Genomic DNA, 22578 nt, shown 5'->3' with positions numbered 1-22578 from the left:
TAAACAGATGGAGAGATATACCATGTTCTTGAGTTGGAAGAATCAACATTGTGAAAATGACTATACTACCCAAAGCAACCTACAGACTCAATGGAATCCCTATCAAACTACCAATGGCATTCTTCACAGAATTAGAGCAAAAAATTTTGCAACTCATATGGAAACACAAAAGACCCTGAATAGCCAAAGTAATCTTGAGAAGGAAAAATGGAGTTTTCAGGCTCCCTGACTTCAAACTATACCACAAAGCTACAGTATTCAAGACAGTATGGTACTGCCACAGAAACAAATATAGATCAATGGTATAGGATAGAATGCCCGGAGATAAACCCATGCACATAAGGTCACCTAATTTACAAAAAAGGAGGCAACAACACACAGTGGAGAAAAGGCAGCCTGTTCAATAAGTGGTGCTGGGAAAACTGGACAGCTACGTGTAAAAGAATAAAATTAGAACACTATGTAACACCATACATAAACATAAACTCCAAATGGATTAAACACCTAAATGTAAGACCAGACACTATAAAACTCTTAGAGGAAAACATAGGAAAAACACTCTTTGACATAAACCACAGCAAGATCTTTTTTGACCCACCTCCTAGAGTAATGGAAATAAAAACAAAAAGAAACTAATGGAACTTAATGAAACTTCAAAGCTTTTGCACAGCAAAGGAAACCATAGACAAAACAAAAAGACAACCCTCAGAATGGGAGAAAATATTTGCAAATAAAACAACAAAGGATTAATCTCCAAAATATACAGACAGCTCATGGAGCTCAATATCAAAAAACCAAACAATCCAGTTAAAAAATGGGCAGAAGACCTAAATAGACATTTCACCAAGGAAGACATACAGGTGGCCAAGAAGCACATGAAATGATGCTCAACATCACTAATTATTAGAGAAATGCAAATCAAAACTACAGTGAGGTATCACCTCATGCTGGTCAGAATGGCCATTATCAAAAAAGCTAGAAACAATAAATGCTGGAAAGGGTGTGGTGAAAATGGAACCCTCTTGCACTGTTGGTGGGAATGTAAATTGATACAACCACTATGGAAAATAGTATGGAGATACCTTAAAAAAATTAAAAATAGAATTATCATATGACCCAGCAATCCCACTACTGGGCATATACCCTGAAAATACCATGATTCAAAAAGAGACATATACCACAATGTTCACTGCAGCACTATTTACAATAGCCAGGACATGGAACCAACCTAAATATCCATTGACAGATGAATGGATAAAGAAGATGTGGCACATATATACAATGGAATATTTCTCAACCATGAAAAGAAATGAAATTAATTTATTTGCAGTGAGGTGGATGGACCTAGAATCTGTCATAAAAATTGAAGTAAGTCAGAAAGAGAAAAATACCGTATGTTAATGTATATATATGAAATCTAAAAAAAAAAAACATGGTACTTATGCAGGGCAGGAATAAAAATGTAGACATTGAGAATGGACTTGAGGACACAGGGTGGGAGGAGAAAGCTGGGGCAAAGTGAGAGTAGCATTGGCGTATGTACACTACTGAATGTAAAATAGTTAGCTAGTGGGAAGCAGCAGCATAGCACAGGGAGATCAGCTCGGTGCCTTGCAATGACCTAGATGGGTGGGATAGGGAGGATGGGAGGGAGGCTCAAGAGGGAGAGCATATGGGGACCTATGTATGCATATTGCTGACTCACTTTGGTGTACAAAATCGTACAGCAATTATATTCCAATAAAGATCTATTAAAGATCTTTATAAAGATAAATAAAGATCTAAATAAAGATCTATATCTATAAAGATATTCCAATAAAGATTATATTCCAATAAAGATCTATTAAAAAAATCAACTACAAGAAAAAGAAATTGTAAAAAACACAAACACATGGAAGCTAAACAATATGCTACTAAATAAGCAATGGATCACTGAAGAAATCAAAAAGAAAATGAAAAAATACCTAGAGACAAATGAAAATGAAAACATGATGATCAAAAGCCTGTGGCATGCAGCAAAAGCAATTCTAAGAGGAAAGTTTATAGCAAAACAAGCTCACTTAGGAAACAAGAAAAATCTCAAATAAACAACCTAACTTTATACCTAAAGGAACTAGAGAAGGAGTACAAAGCCCAAAGTAGTAGAAGGAAAGAAATCATAAAGATTGGAGAAGAAATAAGTGAAATAGAAACTAAAAAAAAATAGAAAATATCAATGAAGCTAAAAACTGGTTCTTTGAAAAGATAAACAAAATTGATAAACCTTTAACCAGGCTCATCAAGAAAAACAGGGAGTGGGCCTAAATCAATAAGATGAGGAAGGAAAAAGAAGTTATAACTGATAGCACAAATTACAAAAGATCATAAGAGATTACTATGAACAGCTATATGCCAATAAAATGGACAACCTAGAAGAAATGGACAAATTCTTAGAAATGTACAATCTCCCAAGATTCAACCAGGAATAAACAGAAAATGTGAACAGACCAATTACCTGTAATGAAATTGAATCAGTAATTTAGAAACTCCAAAAAAACAAAAGTCCAGGACCAGATGTCTTCACAGATGAATTCTACTAAACATTTAGAGAAGAATTAACACCTATCCTCTCAAATTATTCGAAAAATATTTGCAGAGGAAGGAATACTCCCAAGCTTTCTATGAGGCCAATATCACCCTGATACCAAAACTAGATAAAGATGTCACAAAAAAGAAAATTACAGGCCAGTATCACTGACGAATATAGACACAAACCTCCTCAACCAAATATTAGCAAACTGAACAATACATTAAAAGGATCAGGGAGGAACCAAGATGGTGGAGAAGGACGTGCTCTCACTCCCTCTTGCAAGAATACCAGAATCACAACTAGCTGCTGGGCAATCATCGACAGGAAGACACTGGAACTCACCAAAAAATATACCTCACATCCAAAGACAAAGGAGAAGCCACAGTGAGATGGTAGGAGGGGCGCAGTCATAGTAAAATCAAATCCCATAACTGTTGGGTGGGTGACTCACAGACTGGAGAACACTTACACCACAGAAGTCCACCGACTGGACTGAAGGTTCTGAGCCTCACGCCAGGCTTCCCAACCTGGGGGTCTGGGAACAGGAGGAGGAATTCCTAGAGAATCAGACTTTGAAGCTTAGTGGGAATTGATTGCAGGACTTCGACAGGACTGGGGGAAACAGACTCCACTCTTGGAGGGCACACACAATGTAGTGTGTGCATGGGGACCCAGGGGAAGGAGCAATGACCCCAGGGGGATGGAACCAGACCTACCTGCTAGTGTTGGGGGGTCTCCTGCAGAGACGGGGGGGTGGTGCTGTGGCTCACTGTGGGGACAAGGACACTGGCAACAGAAGTTCTCGGGAGTACACCTTGGCGTGAACCCTCCCAGAGTCTGTCATTAGCCACAACAAAGAGCCCAGGTAGGCTCCAGTATTGGGTTGCCTCAGGTCAAACAACCAACAGGGAGGGAACCCAGCCCCACCCATCAACAGTCAAGCAGATTAAAGTTTTACTGAGCTCTGCCCACCAGAGCAACAGTCAGCTTTACCCACCACCAGTCCCTCCCATCAGGAAACTTACACAAGCCTCTTAGACAGCCTCATCGACCAGAGGGCAGCCAGCAAAAGCAAGAAGAACTACAATCTTGCAGCCTGTGGAACAAAAACCACATTCACAGAAAGAAGACAAGATGAAAAGGCAGAGGGCTATGTACCAGATGAAGGGACAAGATAAAACCCCAGAAAAACAACTAAATGAAGTGGAGATAGGCAACGTTCCAGAAAAAGAGTTCAGAATAATGATAGTGAAGATGATCCAGGACCTCAGAAAAAGAATGGAAGCAAAGATCAAGAAGATGCAAGAAATGTTTAACAAAGACCTAGAAGAATTAAAGAACAAACAAACAGAGATGAACAATACAATAACTGAAATGGAAACTACACTAGAAGGAATCAATAGCAGAATAACTGAGGCAGAAGAACGGATAAGTGACCTGGAAGACAGAATGGTGGAATTCACTGCTGTGGAATAGAATAAAGAAAAAATGAAAAGAAATGAAGACAGCCTAAGAGACCTCTGGGACAACATTAAACACAACAACATTTGCATCACAGGGGTCCCAGAAGGAGAAGAGAGAGAGAAAGGACCCGAGAAAATATTTGAAGAGATTATAGTGGAAAACTTCCCTAACATGGGAAAGGAAATAGCCACCCAAGTCCAGGAAGCTCAGACAGTCCCATACAGTATAAACCCAAGGAGAAACACACCGAGACACATAGTAATCAAATTGGCAAAAATTAAAGACAAAGAAAAATTATTGAAAGCAGCAAGGGAAAAATGACAAATAACATACAAGGGAACTCCCATAAGGTTAACAGCTGATTTCTCAGCAGAAACTCTACAAGCCAGAAGGGAGTGGCGTGATATACTTAAAGTGATGAAAGGGAGGAAGCTACAACCAAGATTACTCTACCTGGCAAGGATCTCATTCAGATTTGATGGAGAAATCAAAAGCTTTACAGGCAAGCAAAAGCTAAGAGAATTCAGAACCACCAAACCAGCTCTACAACAAATGCTAAAGGAACTTCTCTAAGTGGGAAACACAAGAGAAGAAAAGGATCTACGAAAAAAACCCAAAACAAGTAAGAAAATGGTCATAAGAACATACATATCGATAATTACCTTAAACGGGAATGTATTAAATGCTCCAGCCAAAGGACACAGGCTTGCCGAATGGATACAAAAACAAGATCCATATATATGCTGTCTACAAGAGACCCACTTCAGACCTAGGGACACATACAGACTGAAAGTGAGGGGATGGAAAAAGATATTCCATGCAAATGGAAATCAAAAGAAAGCTGGAGTAGCTATACTCATATCAGATAAAATAGACTTTAAAATACAGAATGTTACAAGAGACAAGAAAGGACACTACATAATGATCAAGGAATCAATCCAAGAAAAAGATATAACAATTTTAAATATATATGCCCTCAACATAGGAGCACCTCAATACATAAGGCAATTGCTAACAGCTATAAAAGAGGAAATCAACAGTAACACCATAATAGTGGGGGACTTTAACACCTCACTTACACAAATGGACAGATCATCCAAAATGAAAATAAATAACAGAAGCTTTAAATGACACAATAGACCAGATAGATTTAACTGATATTTATAGGATATTCCATCAAAAACCAGCATATTACACTTTCTTCTCAAGTGCGCATGGAACATTCTCCAGGATAGATCACATCTTGGGTCACAAATAAAGCCTCAGAAAATTGAAATCATATCAAGCATCTTTTCTGACAACAACGCTATGAGATTAGAAATGAATTACAGGGAAAAAAACGTCAAAAACACAAACACATGGAGGCTAAACAATACATTACTAAACAACCAAGAGGTCACTGAAGAAATCAAAGAGGAAATCAAAAACCACCTAGAGACAAATGACAATGAAAAAACGATCCAAAACCTATGGGATGCAGCAAAAGCAGTTCTAAGAGGGAAGTTTACAGCTATACAAGCCTACCTCAAGAAACAAAAAAAAACTCTAGTAAACAATCTAAACTTACACCTAAAGGAACTAGAGAAAGAAGAACAAACAAAACCTAAAGGTAGCAGAAGGAAAGAAAGCATAAAGATCAGAGAAGGAATAAATGAAATAAAAACAAAGAAAATAGCAAAGATCAATAAAACTAAAAGCTGGTTCTTTGAGAAGATAAACAAAATTGATAAACCATTAGCCAGACTCATCCAGAAAAAGAGGGAGAGGACTCAAATCAATAAAATTAGAAATGAAAAAGAAGTTACAACAGATACCGCAGAAATACAAAGCATCCTAAGAGACTATTACAAGCAACTCTATGCCAATAAAATGGACAACCTGGAAGAAATGGACAAATTCTTAGAAAGGTAAAACCTTCCAAGACTGAACCAGGAAGAAACAGAAAATATGAACAGACCAATCAAAAGTAATGAAATTGAAACTGTGATTAAAAATCTTCCAACAAACAAAAGTCCAGGACCAGATGGCTTCACAGGTGAATTCTATCAAACATTTAGAGAAGAGCTAACACCCATGCTTCTCAAACTCTTCCAAAAAATTGCAGAGGAAGGAACACTCCCAAACTCATTCTATGAGGCCACCACCACCCTGATACCAATACCAGACAAAGATACTACTAAAAGAAAATTACAGACCAATATCACTGATGAATATAGACGCAAAAATCCTCCACAAAATACTAGCAAACAGAATCCAACAACACATTAAAAGGATCATACACCATGATCAAGTGGGATTTATCCAAGGGATGCAAGGATTCTTCAATATACGCAAGTCAATCAATGTGATACACCATATTAACAAATTGAAGAATAAAAACCATATGATCAGCTCAATAGATGCAGAAAAAACTTTTGACAAAATTCACCACCAATTTATAATAAAAACTCTCCAGAAAGTGGGCACAGAGGGAACCTACCTGAACATAATAAAGGCCATATATGACAAACCTACAGCAAACATCATTCTTAATGTTGAAAAACTGAAAGCATTTCCTCTAAGACCAGGAACGAGACAAGGATGTCCACTCATACCACTATTATTCAGCATAGTTTTGGAAGTCCTAGCCACAGCAGTTAGAGAAGGAAAAGAAATAAAAGGAATACAAATTGGAAAAGAAAAAGTAAAACTGTCACTGTTTGCAGATGACATGATACTATACATAGAGAATCCTAAAATTGCCAGGAGAAAACTACTAGAACTAATCAATGAATTTGGTAAAGTTGCAGGATACAAAACTCTTTTATTCCTATACACTAATGATGAAAAATCTGAAAGAGAAATTAAGGAAACACTCCCATTTGCCATTGCAACAAAAAATATTACATACCTAGGAATAAAGCTACCTAGGGAGACAAAAGTCGTGTATGCAGAAAACTATAAGACACTGATGAAAGAAATTAAAGATGATACCAACAAATGGAGAGATATACCATGTTCTTGGATTGGAAGAATCAATATTGTGAAAATGACTATACTACCCAAAGCAATCTACAGATTCAATACAATCCCTATCAAATTACCAATGGCATTTTTTACAGAACTAGAACAAATCATCTTAAAATTTGTATGGAGACACAAAAGACCCCAAATAGCTAAAGCAGTCTTGAGGGGAAAAAACGGAGCTGGGGGAATCAGACTCCCTGACTTCAGACTATACTACAAAGCTACAGTAGTTAAGACAATATGGTACTGGCACAAAAAGAGAACAGAGATCAATGGAACAAGATTGAAAGCCCAGAGATAAACCCATGCACCTATGGTCAACTAATCTGTGACAAAGGAGGCAAAGATATACAATGGAGAAAAGTCAGTCTCTTCAGTAAGTGTTGCTGGGAAAACTGGACAGCTACATGTAAAAGAATTAAATTAGAACACTCCCTAACACCATACACAAAAATAAACTCAAAATAGTTTCAAGACCTAAATGTTAGACCAGACACTATAAAACTCTTAGAGGAAAACATAGGAAGAACACTCTTTGACATAAATCACAGCAAGGTCTTTTTTGATCTACCTCTTAGAGTAATGGAGATAAAAAGAAAAATAAACAAATGGGACCTAATGAGACTTCAAAGCTTTTGCACAACAAAGGAAACCATAATCAAGATGAAAAGACATCCCTCAGAATGTGAGAAAATATTTGCAAACAAATTAATGGACAAAGGATTAATCTCCAAAATATATAAATAGCTCATGCAGCTCAATATTAAAGAAACAAACAACCCAATCCAAAAATGGGCAGAAGACCTAAATAGACATTTCTCCAAAGAAGACACACAGATGGCCAAGAAGCACATGAAAAGCTGCTCAACATCACTAATTATTAGAGAAATGCAAATCAAAACTACAATGAGGTATCACCTCACACCAGTTAGAATAGGCATCATCAGAAAATCTACAAACAACAAATGCTGGAGAGGGTGTGGAGAAAAGGGAACCCTCTTGCACTGTTGGTGGGAATGTAAATGGATACAGCCACTATGGGGAACAGTATGGAGGTTCCTAAAAAAACTAAAAATAGAATTACCATATGATCCGGCAATCCCACTACTGGGCATATACTCAGAGAAAACCATAATTCAAAAAGACACATGCACCCCAATGTTCATTGCAGCACTATTTACAATAGCCAGGTCATGGAAGCAACCTAAATGCCCATCAACAGATGAATGGATAAAGAAGTTGTGGTACACATATACAATGGAATATTACTCAGCCCTAAAAAGGAATGAAATTCAGTCATTTGTTGAGATGTGGATGGACCTAGAGACTGTCATACAGAGTGAAGTAAGTTAGAAAGAGAAAAACATATATCGTATATTAATGCATGTATGTGGAACCTAGAAAAATGGTACAGATGAACCAGTTTGAAGGGCAGAAATTGAGACACAGATGTAGAGAACAAACGTATGGACACCAAGGTGGGAAAAACCACAGTGGGGCGGGGATTGTGGTGTGTTGAATTCGGTGATTGGGATTGCCATGCATACACTGATGTGCATAAAATTGATGACTAATAAGAATATAAAAAAAAAGAGTATAAAAAAAACAAACAAATATAAAAAAGAGTATAAAAAAAACAAATATAAAATACAAACAAATATAAAAAAAAACAAACAAATATAAAAAAAGAGTATAAAAAAAACAAACAAATATAAAAAACAACTAATACTAAACTGTCTTTGGGTTATTTGTATGGAAATGTGTTAATATAAATGTTTCAGACATTACATGAAATTTCTAAAAATCTTATATGTTCTGGTATAATGTTATAAGTCATAATTCTGGTTATTACTTTAAAATGTATATCTCAGAAATAACTAAATTTCCTTGTCAATTGCATTATTATGAGCTTTCATAAAATCTTTAACCATGGTCATTTTTAAGTCTTTTGTCATTTACAGACAGTTCTGGGTGTACTCTGATGCTTCTGCAAAAGTGTTCCTATAATAGGGTTTCATCTTCAAGGAATTCATGGAAAAGACTCTGACAAGTACAGGTTTCTGTTAACTGACTATACTGCTGAACTGCATGAATAAGCATTTTCAGAACTCTAATGGAAAACTGATGAATTCATAAAAGTGCTAACAAAAGATCAAGATGAAACAAAAATTAATTACATGGGACTGAGTGAACTGATGAGGATGATGATAATTTTTGTGACTTTCTGTTTGAATAATAAAAAAAAAATCCCACAAGGACTCAGAGGCAAAAATATACAAATCAATTTTCACTGCAAAGTAAAGGAGCTGTTACAGTGGAGGATTACCGGACTGAATGTCAATATTATGACATAGTATGAGTGTGTTTTGTGTTTGGTAATTGCAATCATTGTTGCTTTTGTTGTGGTCATCCATTTACAATGCTTGGTGTCAGTTTATTTATCTCTTGTAAAAATAAAATACAGTGTGTGTTTGTGAGAAAAAAATAAAATAAAAAGGATCAGACACCATGATCACAAGGGACTTATCCCAGGGATGCAAGAATTTTTTAATATCTGCATATCAATCAGTGTGGCACACCACATTAACAAACTGAAGAATAGAAACAGTATGATCATCTCAATAAATGCAGGAAAAACTTCTGCCAAATTTCAAAATCCATTTATTTAAAAAATTCTCCAGATAGTGTGCATAAAGGAAGCATACCTCAACATAATAAAGGCCATATATGACAAACCCATAGCTAACATCATACTCAATGGTGAAAAGCTGAAAGCATTTCCTCTAACATCAAGAATAAGACAAGGTTGCCCACTTTTGTTACTTGTATTCAACACGGTATTGGAAGTCCTAGCCACAGTAATCAGAGAATAAAAAAGAAATAAAAGGAATCCACATTGGAAAGCAAAAGTAAAACTGTCACTGTTTGCAGGTGACATGATACTATATATAAAAAATCCTAAAGTTGACACCAGAAAACTACTAGAGCTCATCAATGAATTTGGTAAAGTTTGCAGGATATAAAATTAATACACAGAAATCTCTTGCATTAATATACACTAACAGACTATCAGAAAGAGAAATTAATGAAACCAACCCATTTACCATCACATCAAAAATCATAAAATACCTAGACATAAATTTACCTAAGGAGGTAAAAGACCTGTACTCAGAAAACTGTAAGACACTGCTGAAAGAAATCGAAGACAACACAAAGAGATGGAAAGATAAACCGTGTTCCTTGATTGTAAGAATTAATATTGTTACAAGGGCCAAACTACCCAAGGCAGTGTACAGATTCAGTTCAATCCCTATCAAAATACCAAGGGCAGTTTTCATAGAACTAGAACAAATAATTTTCAAATGTATACAGAAACACAAAAGACCCTGAATAGGTGAAACAATCTTGAGAAAAGAAGAACAGAGCTGGAAGAATCATGCTCTCTGACTTCAGTCTATACTCCAAAGCTTCAGTAAACAAATCAGTATGGTACTGGCTAAAAGCAGACACATACATTAATGGAACAGAATAGACAGCCCAGAAATGCTCACACACTTATGGTAAATTAATCTATGACAAAGAGGCATGGATATACAATGGAGAAAAAACAGTCTCTTTAAAAAGTGGTGCTGGGACAAATGCACAGCTACATGTAAAAGAATGAAATTAGAACATTCTCTAACACCATATACATAAATAAACTCAAAATGGATTAAAGACCTAAATGTAAATAAAAGTAAAGACCTAAATGCAAGACCACAACCCATAAAACTCCTAGAGCAATACATAGGCTGACATTTTTGGGGGGATCTTTCTCTTAAAGCACAGGAAATAAACAAATGTGACCTATTTAAACTTGAGCTTTTGCACAAAAAATGGCAACCATCAACAAAACAGAAAGATATCCTACTGAATGGGAGAAAATATCTGTAAATGGTATGACCAATAAGGGGTTAACCTCCAAAATATATAAACACCTCATACAACTCAACATCAAGAAAACAAACAACTCGATTTTTAAAATGGAAAGATCTGAATAGACATTTTTCCAAAAAGGACATGCAGATAGCCAACAGGCACATGAAAAGCTACTCCACATCATTAATCATATGGAAAATGCAAATCAAGATCACAATGAGCTATCACCTCACACTTGTCAGAATGGCTTTCTTCAAAAAGAACACATATAACAAACATTGGCAAGGATGTAGAGAAAAGGGACCTCTTGTACACTGTCATTGGGAATGTAAACTGGCGCAGCCACTGTGGAAAACAGTATGGAGGTTTCTCAAAAAACTAAAAACAGAACTACCATATGACCTAGCAATTCCACTCCTGGGTGTATATCCAAGAAAACAGAAAACAACAAACAAAAACTCAAAGCACTAATTAAAAAACAAACAAACATGCATCCCAATGTTCACTACAGCATTATTTACAATTGCCAAGATATGGAAGCAACCTAAGTGTTCATCAGCAGATGAATAAAGATGTGGTATGTATATGTACAATGGACTACTACTCAGTCATGAAAAAGAATGAAAATTTTCCATTTGCTACATGGATTGACTTGAAGGATCTTATGCTAAGTGAAATAAGTCAGACAGAAAAACTTTATGGTATCACTTATATGTGAAATCTAAAAAATACAACAAACTAGTCAATATAACAAAGCAGAAAGAGACTCACAGATATAATGAACTAGTGGTTACCAGTAGGAAGAGAGAAGAGGAAGGGGCAAGATAGGGGTAGTGAACAAAGAGGTATAAACTATTATGTATAAAGTAAGCTACAAGGATTCCAAAAGAGGAAATAGAGCCAATATTTACAATAACTATAAATGGAGTATAACCTTTAAAGCTGTAAATCACTGTATTGTACACCTGTTACTTATATAATGTACATGAAATATACTGCAATAAATTTTTTTATTTAAAAATAAATAAAAATTTTAAAAAACGGACACATTAGAAGGATCATACACCATGATCATGTGGGATTTACCTCTTGAATGCAAGGATGATTCAACATATTTAAATCAATAAATGTGATATACCACATTGATAGAATGAAAGATAGAAACCATATGATTATCTCACTAGATGCAGAAAAAGCATTTGACAAAATTCAGATTTTCACATTTTCATGATAAAAACTCAACAAATTGGGTATAGAAGGGGTATACTTCAAGATAACAAAGGACATAAATGATAAGCCCACAGCTAACATTATACTCAATTACGATTATTTGGAATAAGTTAAGTTTAGAATCAGTGAAAGGTCCTATATCCATGACATTTTTGAGAATCATACATCCATGCTGGACCTCAAAAATGAAAATGAAGTATACTAGAGAAAATGCCAACCAATGAGTCTGTGCGTGTTCAATTTCTCTCATAAAAAAGTGGGATAAAGGATCAAGTCATTCAATTGCTGAACAAGGATATAATTCTGTGGTTTGTTTAAATAATACAGTATCTTCCCCTTATTGGGTAATTCCAAAGATTATTATAGTCTGCCTGAGATAAAAGCAAACAGAGGAACAGAGTGATAAATAATACTAAGTGGCAGGATGAAAATTTGCTTAGAGATCAGAGTCCAGAACCTGCTAAATTGATTAGGTCAGAGTGGGAGATGCAGGACTAAAGAGGCCTGAGACATGGTTATTCATGTGCTCCTGGGGAATACCTTCTAAAGCATGCTCACTACATATTTTACATCCTCAGAAGAGCTTGGGGACTTGAAAAACCATAACTCTATAAGGAACAGTATTATCCCTTGTTTTGGTTTTTTTGTGTGTGTTGTTTTTTCTTTTTGTAAGTATCTCTGTATATTTCTTATCCTTGATATATTTAAAAAAAAAATGAACATGTCCTAAATGTCTTTTCTTCAGTCTGTAATCATCCTATTGGGACAAAACTATGCGTAACTCATTCAGGAAATTTTCTCTTACTCTCAGACTAAGTTCAATTATGTCATCTGCCATGTTTGTCCACCAGAGAACCCTGTTTTACAGCAATTTTTCCAGTGTACTATAAATGTCTCTTTACGTGTCTCCCTCCCATGTGAACTTTGAATTTCTGGACTGCAATATCTAAGTTAAATTTTTTTCTCTTCTCAGTCCTTATAATAACATTCCTCCTGCAATAAATGTTTGAGCAAATGAATGAATAAAATGTGACCTTATCTGGGTAGCTAAGATAAGGATTTCAAGATGAGATCATCTTGAATTAGGGTGTATCAAAGAGAAACTGCACCAGATAAATTAAACAGGTGAAGAAAACTTTACTCAAGTCTTGCAATAGGGGAGAGAGATTGAACTTAACTCCCCTGAAACAAAAGACAGGAGGTTTTTTGATGCTGAGGTGAGCTAGTGGAAAAGTATTGGAAGATGTTAGAGGAGAAGTTGGTCAATGTGATTAGGTCATTGTGTTTGCTAATTGCCACCTAAGTTAGATTCCTACTCTTCCACAGAGACTGGAAGATAGGAGCACTATCTTTCTTGATGATTTTATTTTAAAGGGATGGCTCCCAGGTCCTTGAGAAAAGTGTTCCTGGATAATAGAACTGGCAAACGGCTGGGAGAAGAGAAATAATTTACAATTGCAAGTTTTCTACAGTAAAAGCTCTAAGACAAGGGAGATCAGGTGCCTAGAGTCAGGAAGAAGCCTGTCTAAGCTTTAGTCAAGCTTTAGCTTTAGGGAAAGTTAAGGCTGTCTTGGTCACATGGGCCTTGAATCCACAGTGTCCTTGTGTCCTTGTAAGAGACAGAAAAGAAGCAGACATAGAGACATGGAAGGAGAAGGCCATTTGAAGACAGAGACAAAGATAGGAGTGATGTATCTACAAGCCAAAGAATGCTAAGGATTTCCAACAGCTACTAGAAGCTAAGAGAAGCCTGGAATGCATTCTCCCCAGAGCCTTCAACCAACCCTGCCAACACCTTGATTTAGGACTTCTGGCCTCTAGAACTGTGAGAAAATGGATTTCTGGTTTTTAAGACTACCAATTTGTGGTAATTTGTTATGGTACACCGAGGATTGTAATATACCATGTTTCTGGGAAGATTTTTCTCTACTTCCCATTTAATTCCAAACATAAGAATTGTACATCTCATTTAAGCCTCATCTTAATTGTTTTGTCTTCCATTACTTTTTCTCTTATTCTCTTCTCTTTTAGTACCACCTAAAAGTCATGCCTTATCCCTCTGAATTTTTTTGATAATGATAATGACAAGGATAGTATAGCTGATACTTGTTTAGTATTTGCTCCATCAAAGGTATTTATGTCTTATCCCTTTTTAATTTTTATAAATACATAACAAGGAAGGTACTATTATTTTTTTGTATTAAAAATGGAGACAGCAAGGAACAGAGTGATAAATAATACTAAGTGGTAGGATGAAAATTTGCTTAGAGATCTGAGTCCAGAACCTGTTTCTTAACCATTTTACTACATTTTTCTGTTTATATCATTGAATACTTCTCTCTCTTATGTCTCATGTTGTATTATAGTTATTTATACATTTTTCTTTTCCAGTACAAACTATTCAACTGAGATAACTAGAAATCAGGTGCACAAGCATATCCATCTAATCTTCCCATTTTAAAGGCTTTCTAACATTATGTATATTGTTATGCATGTCTTTATCTTAAACTTTTATAATTCAAGAAGGAATTTGAGGCAACTTGCTTGAACACCTTTAACCATTAACTAATTTAAAAGTTCTGTCTCATTTATCTTTTCACAGCATTTAGCACAATTCTTTGAATATCAGAAGTGCCCAAATTTTGTTGAATGAATATAGTTAACCCAAGTCTCAGCCGCAGATGCCCCCTAACTCCCCAGCATTCTAGAATCATTTTAATATTTCAATAGAATGGCTAGGGCCCCTATTCTACATGCAGTGGGAAGCTTACTGCTCTTCTGCCCCACAATACTTGTGAATCTTATGGGTTAGGAGAGGGCTCCATATATTTTCCCTGGTCACATGTCACTTGAGTTATTTCCCTTTGAATCCCTGCTATTAGCTCCACTCTAACGACCTACCTCTTGAGATTGTCATCTTCTTGCTCTACTGGACACTGCTTTGCTGACATAAGAGTGTTGTGTGGTAGACTCTTCTTGATGGCCTGGAATATAAAGGGGATTAAAACATCACAACTTTCATTTATTCATTCAGTAATTTACCAAATATACACACATTCATTCAGTGTCTAGTGGCACCATGTAGGTCACTGTGGAGTCAATGATAAAAAAAAAAAGTCTCCACAATCATGTAGCTCATATTTCTAGTCAGGAAAAAAAAATTTCATACAGGCTCACAGATAAATGTAAAGTTATGATTGAGATAAGTATGATGAAGGAAATGCCCATGGCGGATTGAGAGCTATGGTAGTGGGCTTGAACTGAGAAGCTGAAGAAAAAGTAAGCATTAACCAGCCCTGCAGCAGAGAGAGAGGAGGAGGAGAGGGACATTGGAGAAAGGGGTGGTGACAGCATGTGCAAACAAACAATAGTCAGGTGGAGCAAGGCACATCACAGTAACTGCAAGAAAGCCCATGTATTAGGAACGCATAGACCTGGGCCCAGAAGGGAGAAAAGTAAGTCTGGAGAAGCCACGCAAGCCACTTAAACAAATGCACAGTCTACGTCAGGCTTCCTCAACAAGGAATATAATCTTACTCCTAAAGTTAATGCGGAATTACTGAAGAGTTTGAAGTCAGGGATTGACATGATCCACGTTGTATTTTGAAAAAAAAAAATTCTGGCTACTGTATAGAGACAAGAATAAAAAGAGTAAGACATGGTGGATGCAGGGATTATAAAAAGGGAGGCCTTAATCCAGGTAAGAGATGATGGTTTAGATTAGGGAAATGATGATGGAGATGACGATAAATGGAAGGATTTGAGAAGTGTTTAGTGCAGCATAAAGCAACCTAGTGATATGAGAGAAGCATGTCAAAAAGGGTATAGACAACAACTTGAAAAAAGTGCATATTAGACATTATAGTCTTAAAAACTGATCAGACTTTTTGAATATGGAAATTTTCACCAGCTCTGTCTCTCCTTAGACTCTTTCCTAAGAGCTTTTCTTTTAAACCCACTTTCTCTCCTTCAAAACCATATTCTCTATCACCATTTTGTTGCATCACATATTTCTGAGCTCACAATAATTTCTTCATAATAAATTTAATAATATAATTATGTGGATGGTTTAATACTAAATCTCCACTAGTTTAGGACCCAGCTTTGTACTGCCAACACTTCCATTGAGCTGTTGCTAAATTTTCTGCCACAGTTCCACCCTTATTTGAGAGAAGTATTGAAGTCACATCATTTTTTTTTCTTTTTTAATATATCTTAGATCAAATTCTTAGGCTTAGAATTCCACCAGAACTTCCAGGGTCATGGGGCTGTGTACAGCGACGGGCACTTTCATCTCCCTGTTGGGCATAGTCTATTTCAGGCTCCCTTAAGCCTTTCATACTCTAGCCTCTCATTTGCTACTGACCAGCTGTAGTATTTACATCTCCTAGGAGAAGATTGCCTTTTTATTATTTTCTAGTTCTCATTCTGTATGTCATGCCCTACCCTCAGAAATGTCAGTTTTAAGAACCCAAATGGCTTACAGAAATTAAAAGCTAATATGTAGTAGTCTACACAGAGTAGTTTTCTATGTTAACAATATAGAATCAAAAATCTTAATAATGAGGATTTGTAGATCTATATATTCTGGGGAGGAAGACTATCTATACCTAATATTGGATCTGTTCTTGTGCTCTTTTGAAGAGAACATTCTTCTAAGCCAGAAATCCCCTTGTTTGCATATCCAGATTTTTTTACCAAGGCGGACAAAGAGTTGGCAAGAATCATTGACCATCACGTGAGATTGACTTTCTTAAACTAGAAGCAAAAGCTTTGTTCTTTAAAGGCATTTTGAATCAGAAAGTGTAGTTCTGAGATGGAAACATTAATACATGGAACTCAAAAGGAGAACCATGATTGAGATTTGCCAAACTGAATTATATCTCACTGGACTATCTATATACCTCAGTGCCTTCACTGGGTTACAGATAATTTGGCTTTCTGCCATTTACAAAATACTAGCCTTATCCTGTTTCCTGAATTAGTTCTGATTTTTTTGTGACAAGAATCTGATACTGAACACTGAATTCTTCTGTAGTGTAGTTTTAACAACAGAATAAAAATCTTTTGACTCAATTTTCAGTGACTATTCTTTACCCCTGAAATATTAGAAAGACTTTAATCATTCTGTTCTTGGTATCAGTTAAATAAGCAGTGACAATACAAGGCCATTTACTTAACATATTTTAATCCACTAAGCTATATATATTTTTTTCTTTTTTTTTTGCGGTACACGCGCCTCTCACTGTTGTGGCCTCTCCCGTTGCGGAGCACAGGCTCCGGACGCGCAGGCTCAGCGGCCATGGCCCACGGGCCTAGCCGCTCCGCAGCATGTGGGATCTTCCCGGACCAGGGCACGAACCCGTGTCCCCTGCATCGGCAGGCGGACTCCCAACCACTGAGCCACCAGGGAAGCCCCCAACTCATTTTATGACTACTTCTTTTTAGGAGTAGAGTTGGAGTAGGAGAGAGAGTACTTATTTTTGTCTTTTCTTTTAATACAATATAGATTCAATCGCATATAGAATGTGTTTAAATTATTTTTATCACCAGTTCAGTATTATTTCTCAGATTGTATTTATAGTCCCATGGTTTACATTCCTTTTAATTAATGATATTTTGGGAAATAATAAGTGATTATCTCATTTATTGATCCCATTAAATAGTTATTTATCACATAATCAATATTTTAGCCACCTTAGCAGTGGCCACAAGTATTGGGGTTTGGAAACTGAATGATACCCTGGAATCACAAAATGAGAACTATAGTATTGTTATTTTATTCACTAATAACATTTATGCTAAACCAGTATATCAAATGTACAGGGCATTATAAAAAATTCATAATGGTTCATAAATTGCAACAACTATAATTTTACCATTCACTTCAGCTAACTTATCTGGAATATATTACAAAAGATAGCAGGTTGCCAGTGTATATATACACACACATAACATAGTGTAGTTTTAATAACAGAACAAAAATCTTTTGCCTTATCATTCTCTACCCTTGAAAGTTTCAAAAGACCTTGATCACTTTGTGATTAAACACATTGGCCTAAAGAGACAGAGGACAGTGTTTTGAGTGACAGAGAAGAGGCTAGGAAATGCCTCCTAAAAACCATCGTCTTTTCCTCCTTCCAAGGGTATAAGCAATATCTAAGCAATCACTGCCATCAATCTTTACACAGACAGGTAAAGGAATCCTTTCTGCAAATATGTTTGAGAATGGATAGGATCCAAATTGTTTGATCTGTGGCTAGCCTAATCAAATACTTAGCAGTTTAGTAGTATTGATTTGGGAAGGTTTATGAAAGTTTCTCTGGATATCACATTTTAAAAAGTATTCATCTATATACTATTTCCTTTGACATAGCTATAACTATAGTGCTTTGTACTTGTATCTCACACTTTACAAAATGCTCTTACATTAGTTAATTTAATCCTTACAACAACTCTGTAAAACATTTACCAGTAAGAAGAATGTAGCTTTACAATTCAGTTAATTGTCCCAGGTTTTAAAGTTAGTAAATGACTGAGTCTATATATAAAACCAGATACCTGGACTTCAAATCTACTTCTCAGTTTTTCATAGTTGCTCAATTTCTTGGTTTATAATTACCTAAATGGGGGTGGGAAGGTGGAATCTGTAGAACTGACAAGAAACAAAACCACACAGCTACAGTTTTAACTGTACCTGTTGAATTTTATTGAATTTTACCAAGTGTCCCTGATATACAAGGAATAGGGCAGATACCTAATTGTTCAGCAGACATTAAGTTACTGTACCTTTTACACTGCTGGTACTCTATAGCGTGATGACTGAATCCTGAGTGAATGGGCTGAATAAAGCAGTATGGTGCTTCTATTTCCCATCAACTTCAAGCATATCTGCAACCTCCTAGTTGCCACAATTGATGATAATAATGGGAAATAAAAGTAAAGGCAATGATTTATCCAAATTGAATTTGTCATAGTCAACAGAGAAAAAAATGGGAAAAAGAAGTTTACATTTTTCTGGGGCTAACAAAAAAAAGGATTATACCATTATGGTGCATTCCAGCCAAGCCAAATTCTAACAAGGAACTAAAAGAGGAAGAGCTGCTTCCTGGTGGTTAGCAATATGGTACCCCATTACTGCTTTTATACATGCTGTTCAGGAAACCAAAGAATTCTATTTTACTGAGAGTTCTTAAGAATTAATCCTCTGTTGATTTTTCACAATGTAAAGATCAAAGTCGTAAAGTACATAAAGGGTAAATTAGATGTCTTTGTTTATAGGTACTATCATTATTACACCAACTATTACTTTTATATTATAACATAAAATTGGTGTTTTTTTCAAACAATTGATATTATTACATAGTTTATTATATGAGAAAAAATTGTATGTCACAGATGGGTATCATAGAATTGTAGACTAAACCAAGGCCTGAATTTTAGCCTATGCTGGAATGTTCTGAAAGTTTTGCCTCAATTTTCTGGATATTTCATGTAAAAATGGCTTCTGAGAAATGACACTTATATGAGTAATAACTGTGTGTAGAAACATTCTCAAGATAAGTGCAGGAAACTTTCCTATTATGTCTTTAAAGCTTAACTGGAAATTTAAAAAGTAGATATGATTTTTTGTTTAATATTTAATCTGAGTGTGTTGACATTTAAAAAATATCTATTGCCTTTGGAAAGCTGAGTGATAGATTCTGAGGTTTAGTTTTGCTTATGAATATCTGTATATCCTAGATGAAAAATCACAGTCATAATTCCCAGCACTGGTATATAGTAATTTTAAATTAATTGATAGGTTGTTAAGCATAGTCTTGTCGTTTGTGAGTGTGCATGGGCTGAGGGTGACAAAATGATCAATATAGGCTGTGTCTTTAGGAATTTTTAACATTTCATGCTAGGGGTCATTCTGCCCTGAACTTCTTACCTGGCCTGACGAGGTGATTACCACCTCTTTTTGCCACATCCCTCATTAAAGATATTAGAAGGGGAAAAAAATGATTATTTGGTTGATTTACCATCATTACTTCCAACTACTTATTCCTAGTATTCCTGCCTCCAGAGAATGGTATTATTGTCATGAAATAATGTGGTCAATTGAGATGAATTCCTTAGAAGTATTTTTACTGGTCTGTTGCAAAATCAGTCTTTGCCCATTAATTTCATTTTCAATCTCATAAGTAATAATATCACTATGCCTTTCACTTTAATTTGGTTTTTCTTTTGCTTTGGCTTGATTTTTCATTTTAGGATTCCATGCTATCATGTAAATACCAATATTGATGATGAAAGGAAATTCCTTTGGTGTATATAAATGTAAACCGTATTATCTCTTTTTTTGGATTGTTGGTTTATTATTATTAAAAATGCTAAGGGAGAATTCTGGTTTTTGTGGGTGTTATACACTTTCTAACAGATAGCTTTTATGTTTTTCCAGTATGGTAGAGTATAAATTCATGAAGAATATCTGTGAGGAAAACTAAGAGAATAATTGGATATAAGAATCTGTATTTTGAGAAGCTAAACTCATATGTTTTTTTCAAGAAAAATCAAATATAAATGATACTTTCTCTCTGTAACAGTGGCAGGAAGAGCTAAAGATGTGACAAAAGGAAGACGCAATATGTGAGGCAGAAGAATGGAAAGATAAAGAGTTAGAGGGAAAAAATCGCTTCTAAGAAATTATGAAGAGAACAGAAGAGAAACTACGCAAGCAAACCAAACCCTATGAGCTTCCTCCTAGGACTGAAGTAATTTCATTGGAAAAGAAAATGAGCCCCCAAAACTGAGGTCCATATGCCAGAAATTCATTGCATGAAAGAGACCAAGATAGCTACAGGCTAGGAAAAAATCCTTAATTAACTGTAAAGCATTTCTTAGAAAGGAGTTTATCCTGGTGCACGTTCTTTAATAGTCATATCTTAGTCCGAAATTAACAGTTAGCACTTAGTCACATTTGAGTGAAGTATTTTACTAGATAAATGTTTTCAAGAACGTGGCTAGAACTAATTGACTCTTACCTTGTGATCATACACATACTTAATGATTCTCAGAGTATTGATTTTCATTGGACAGTTAGATGAAAATGAATTGCAAATTATTAATGAGTCACAAATAAGAACTATTTCTTGAAAATGGAATGAACATCAACTGATACTCCTATAATAACTATTATACTAATAAAAGAGGTAAGGCCCCCACTTTGGATTTACATTTCATAGTCAATCTATGCCAAGTCAGATACTCAAGAGACAGATACTTTATCAGGATGTCAAATTCAAATGGCTTCCAGATCAAAAAGGTCACATAAATTAGTGAAAGGGCTATAGAATACCTACTCCATCTAACGAAACTTCCCACCACTCCATTACACTCTGCAGTGTGTCCAGTGCTGTAGGATCATCTAGTCTTTCAAGAAGACGCCCTCAATCTTTTTAAAAATAAAAGTTGCTAAATTTCAAAATGTTGGCAACCGATTTAAAAAAAAAATCACATACTTTTGGGTTAAATTTGACATGTGGGCCACAAGTTTGTGACCTATATTATGTGAATTTACAGTACCATTCTTTAAGATAACAATAACGTATGGTAGAAAAATGGAAGCAGGGAAGGGTGTTCCTCTTTTGATTCCCTACAGAGCTGATTCAAATTTATGTTGCTGCTCCCAAACCTTTTGACCCATCCTTGTCTTCTCATGCAGAGAATATGTAAGTTCTCAGAAATAATATCCCCCAATGCACCTTTCCAAATTCTTTCATCAATCTTTGCTTTCCTCGCATGTGAAAAGAACTCTCTCCCCTAGAAGGCCAGCCAGCCCCTTTTCTCTGAATCTGATCCCATCCAAATTCTTTCTCCATCAACTATATACTATCCCCCTTTAAGTCCCTCACTTCTATGCAAGGAGGTCTCAATTTTCTACCATCCGTCTATCCACACTACTCAGTGTTACCAAACCCTAACTGCCTTTTAAAGTGATAATCTTTCTTATGGGTTGTAAAGAGATGGAATCACTGGTCTGTAAGTTGTGGGGAAAGGACTCTGGAGATCTAACTGCTACTTATAAGAATTTTTTTAAATCCTGCTGTATCACAACCACCTTTTAGAAACCCAATGTCTGCAATATCAGAACTATCCTGGTGTTCTGAGGCAAGGACTGGTCTGCCTTAAAGCTTCTAAACTGCAGACTTAGGTGGTTCTTTTTTTCCTGTTCTGCTTAGTCTGTTCCCACTTGTTCACCTGCTTTCTAACTTCCACAGTTTTCTTAGTGTTTCCGATGTGCTTTTATCTGTTCTCTTTATGGATTCACATCTTTTTTAAAAAAATAATCCTTTTTCTATCATAGTGGTGGAGATTTGGAAAGGAGCTAAAAAAGAATATATATATAT

The 22578-nt window shown here is 35.7% G+C and overlaps 1 protein-coding gene across 1 annotated transcript in view; it reads left to right on the top strand.

The window, feature by feature from the left end:
* The window catches only part of TMEM232 (transmembrane protein 232), a gene marked incomplete at both ends in the record, with an annotated part of 246091 nt that extends 225109 nt beyond the window's left edge, over window positions 1-20982 (top strand). Inside the window, 4 exon segments of the mRNA XM_082652465.1 lie at window positions 16832-16925; window positions 20776-20796; window positions 20800-20868; window positions 20872-20982. Coding sequence (XP_082508591.1) covers window positions 16832-16925; window positions 20776-20796; window positions 20800-20868; window positions 20872-20982 — 295 coding nt within the window.
* Window positions 20983-22578: the final 1596 nt, after the last annotated feature.

The sequence above is a fragment of the Grampus griseus genome, assembly GCF_964374135.1.
Source record: "Grampus griseus genome assembly, chromosome: 3".
NCBI lineage: Eukaryota > Metazoa > Chordata > Mammalia > Artiodactyla > Delphinidae > Grampus > Grampus griseus.
This window is presented reverse-complemented; position numbering and strand designations above follow the sequence as displayed.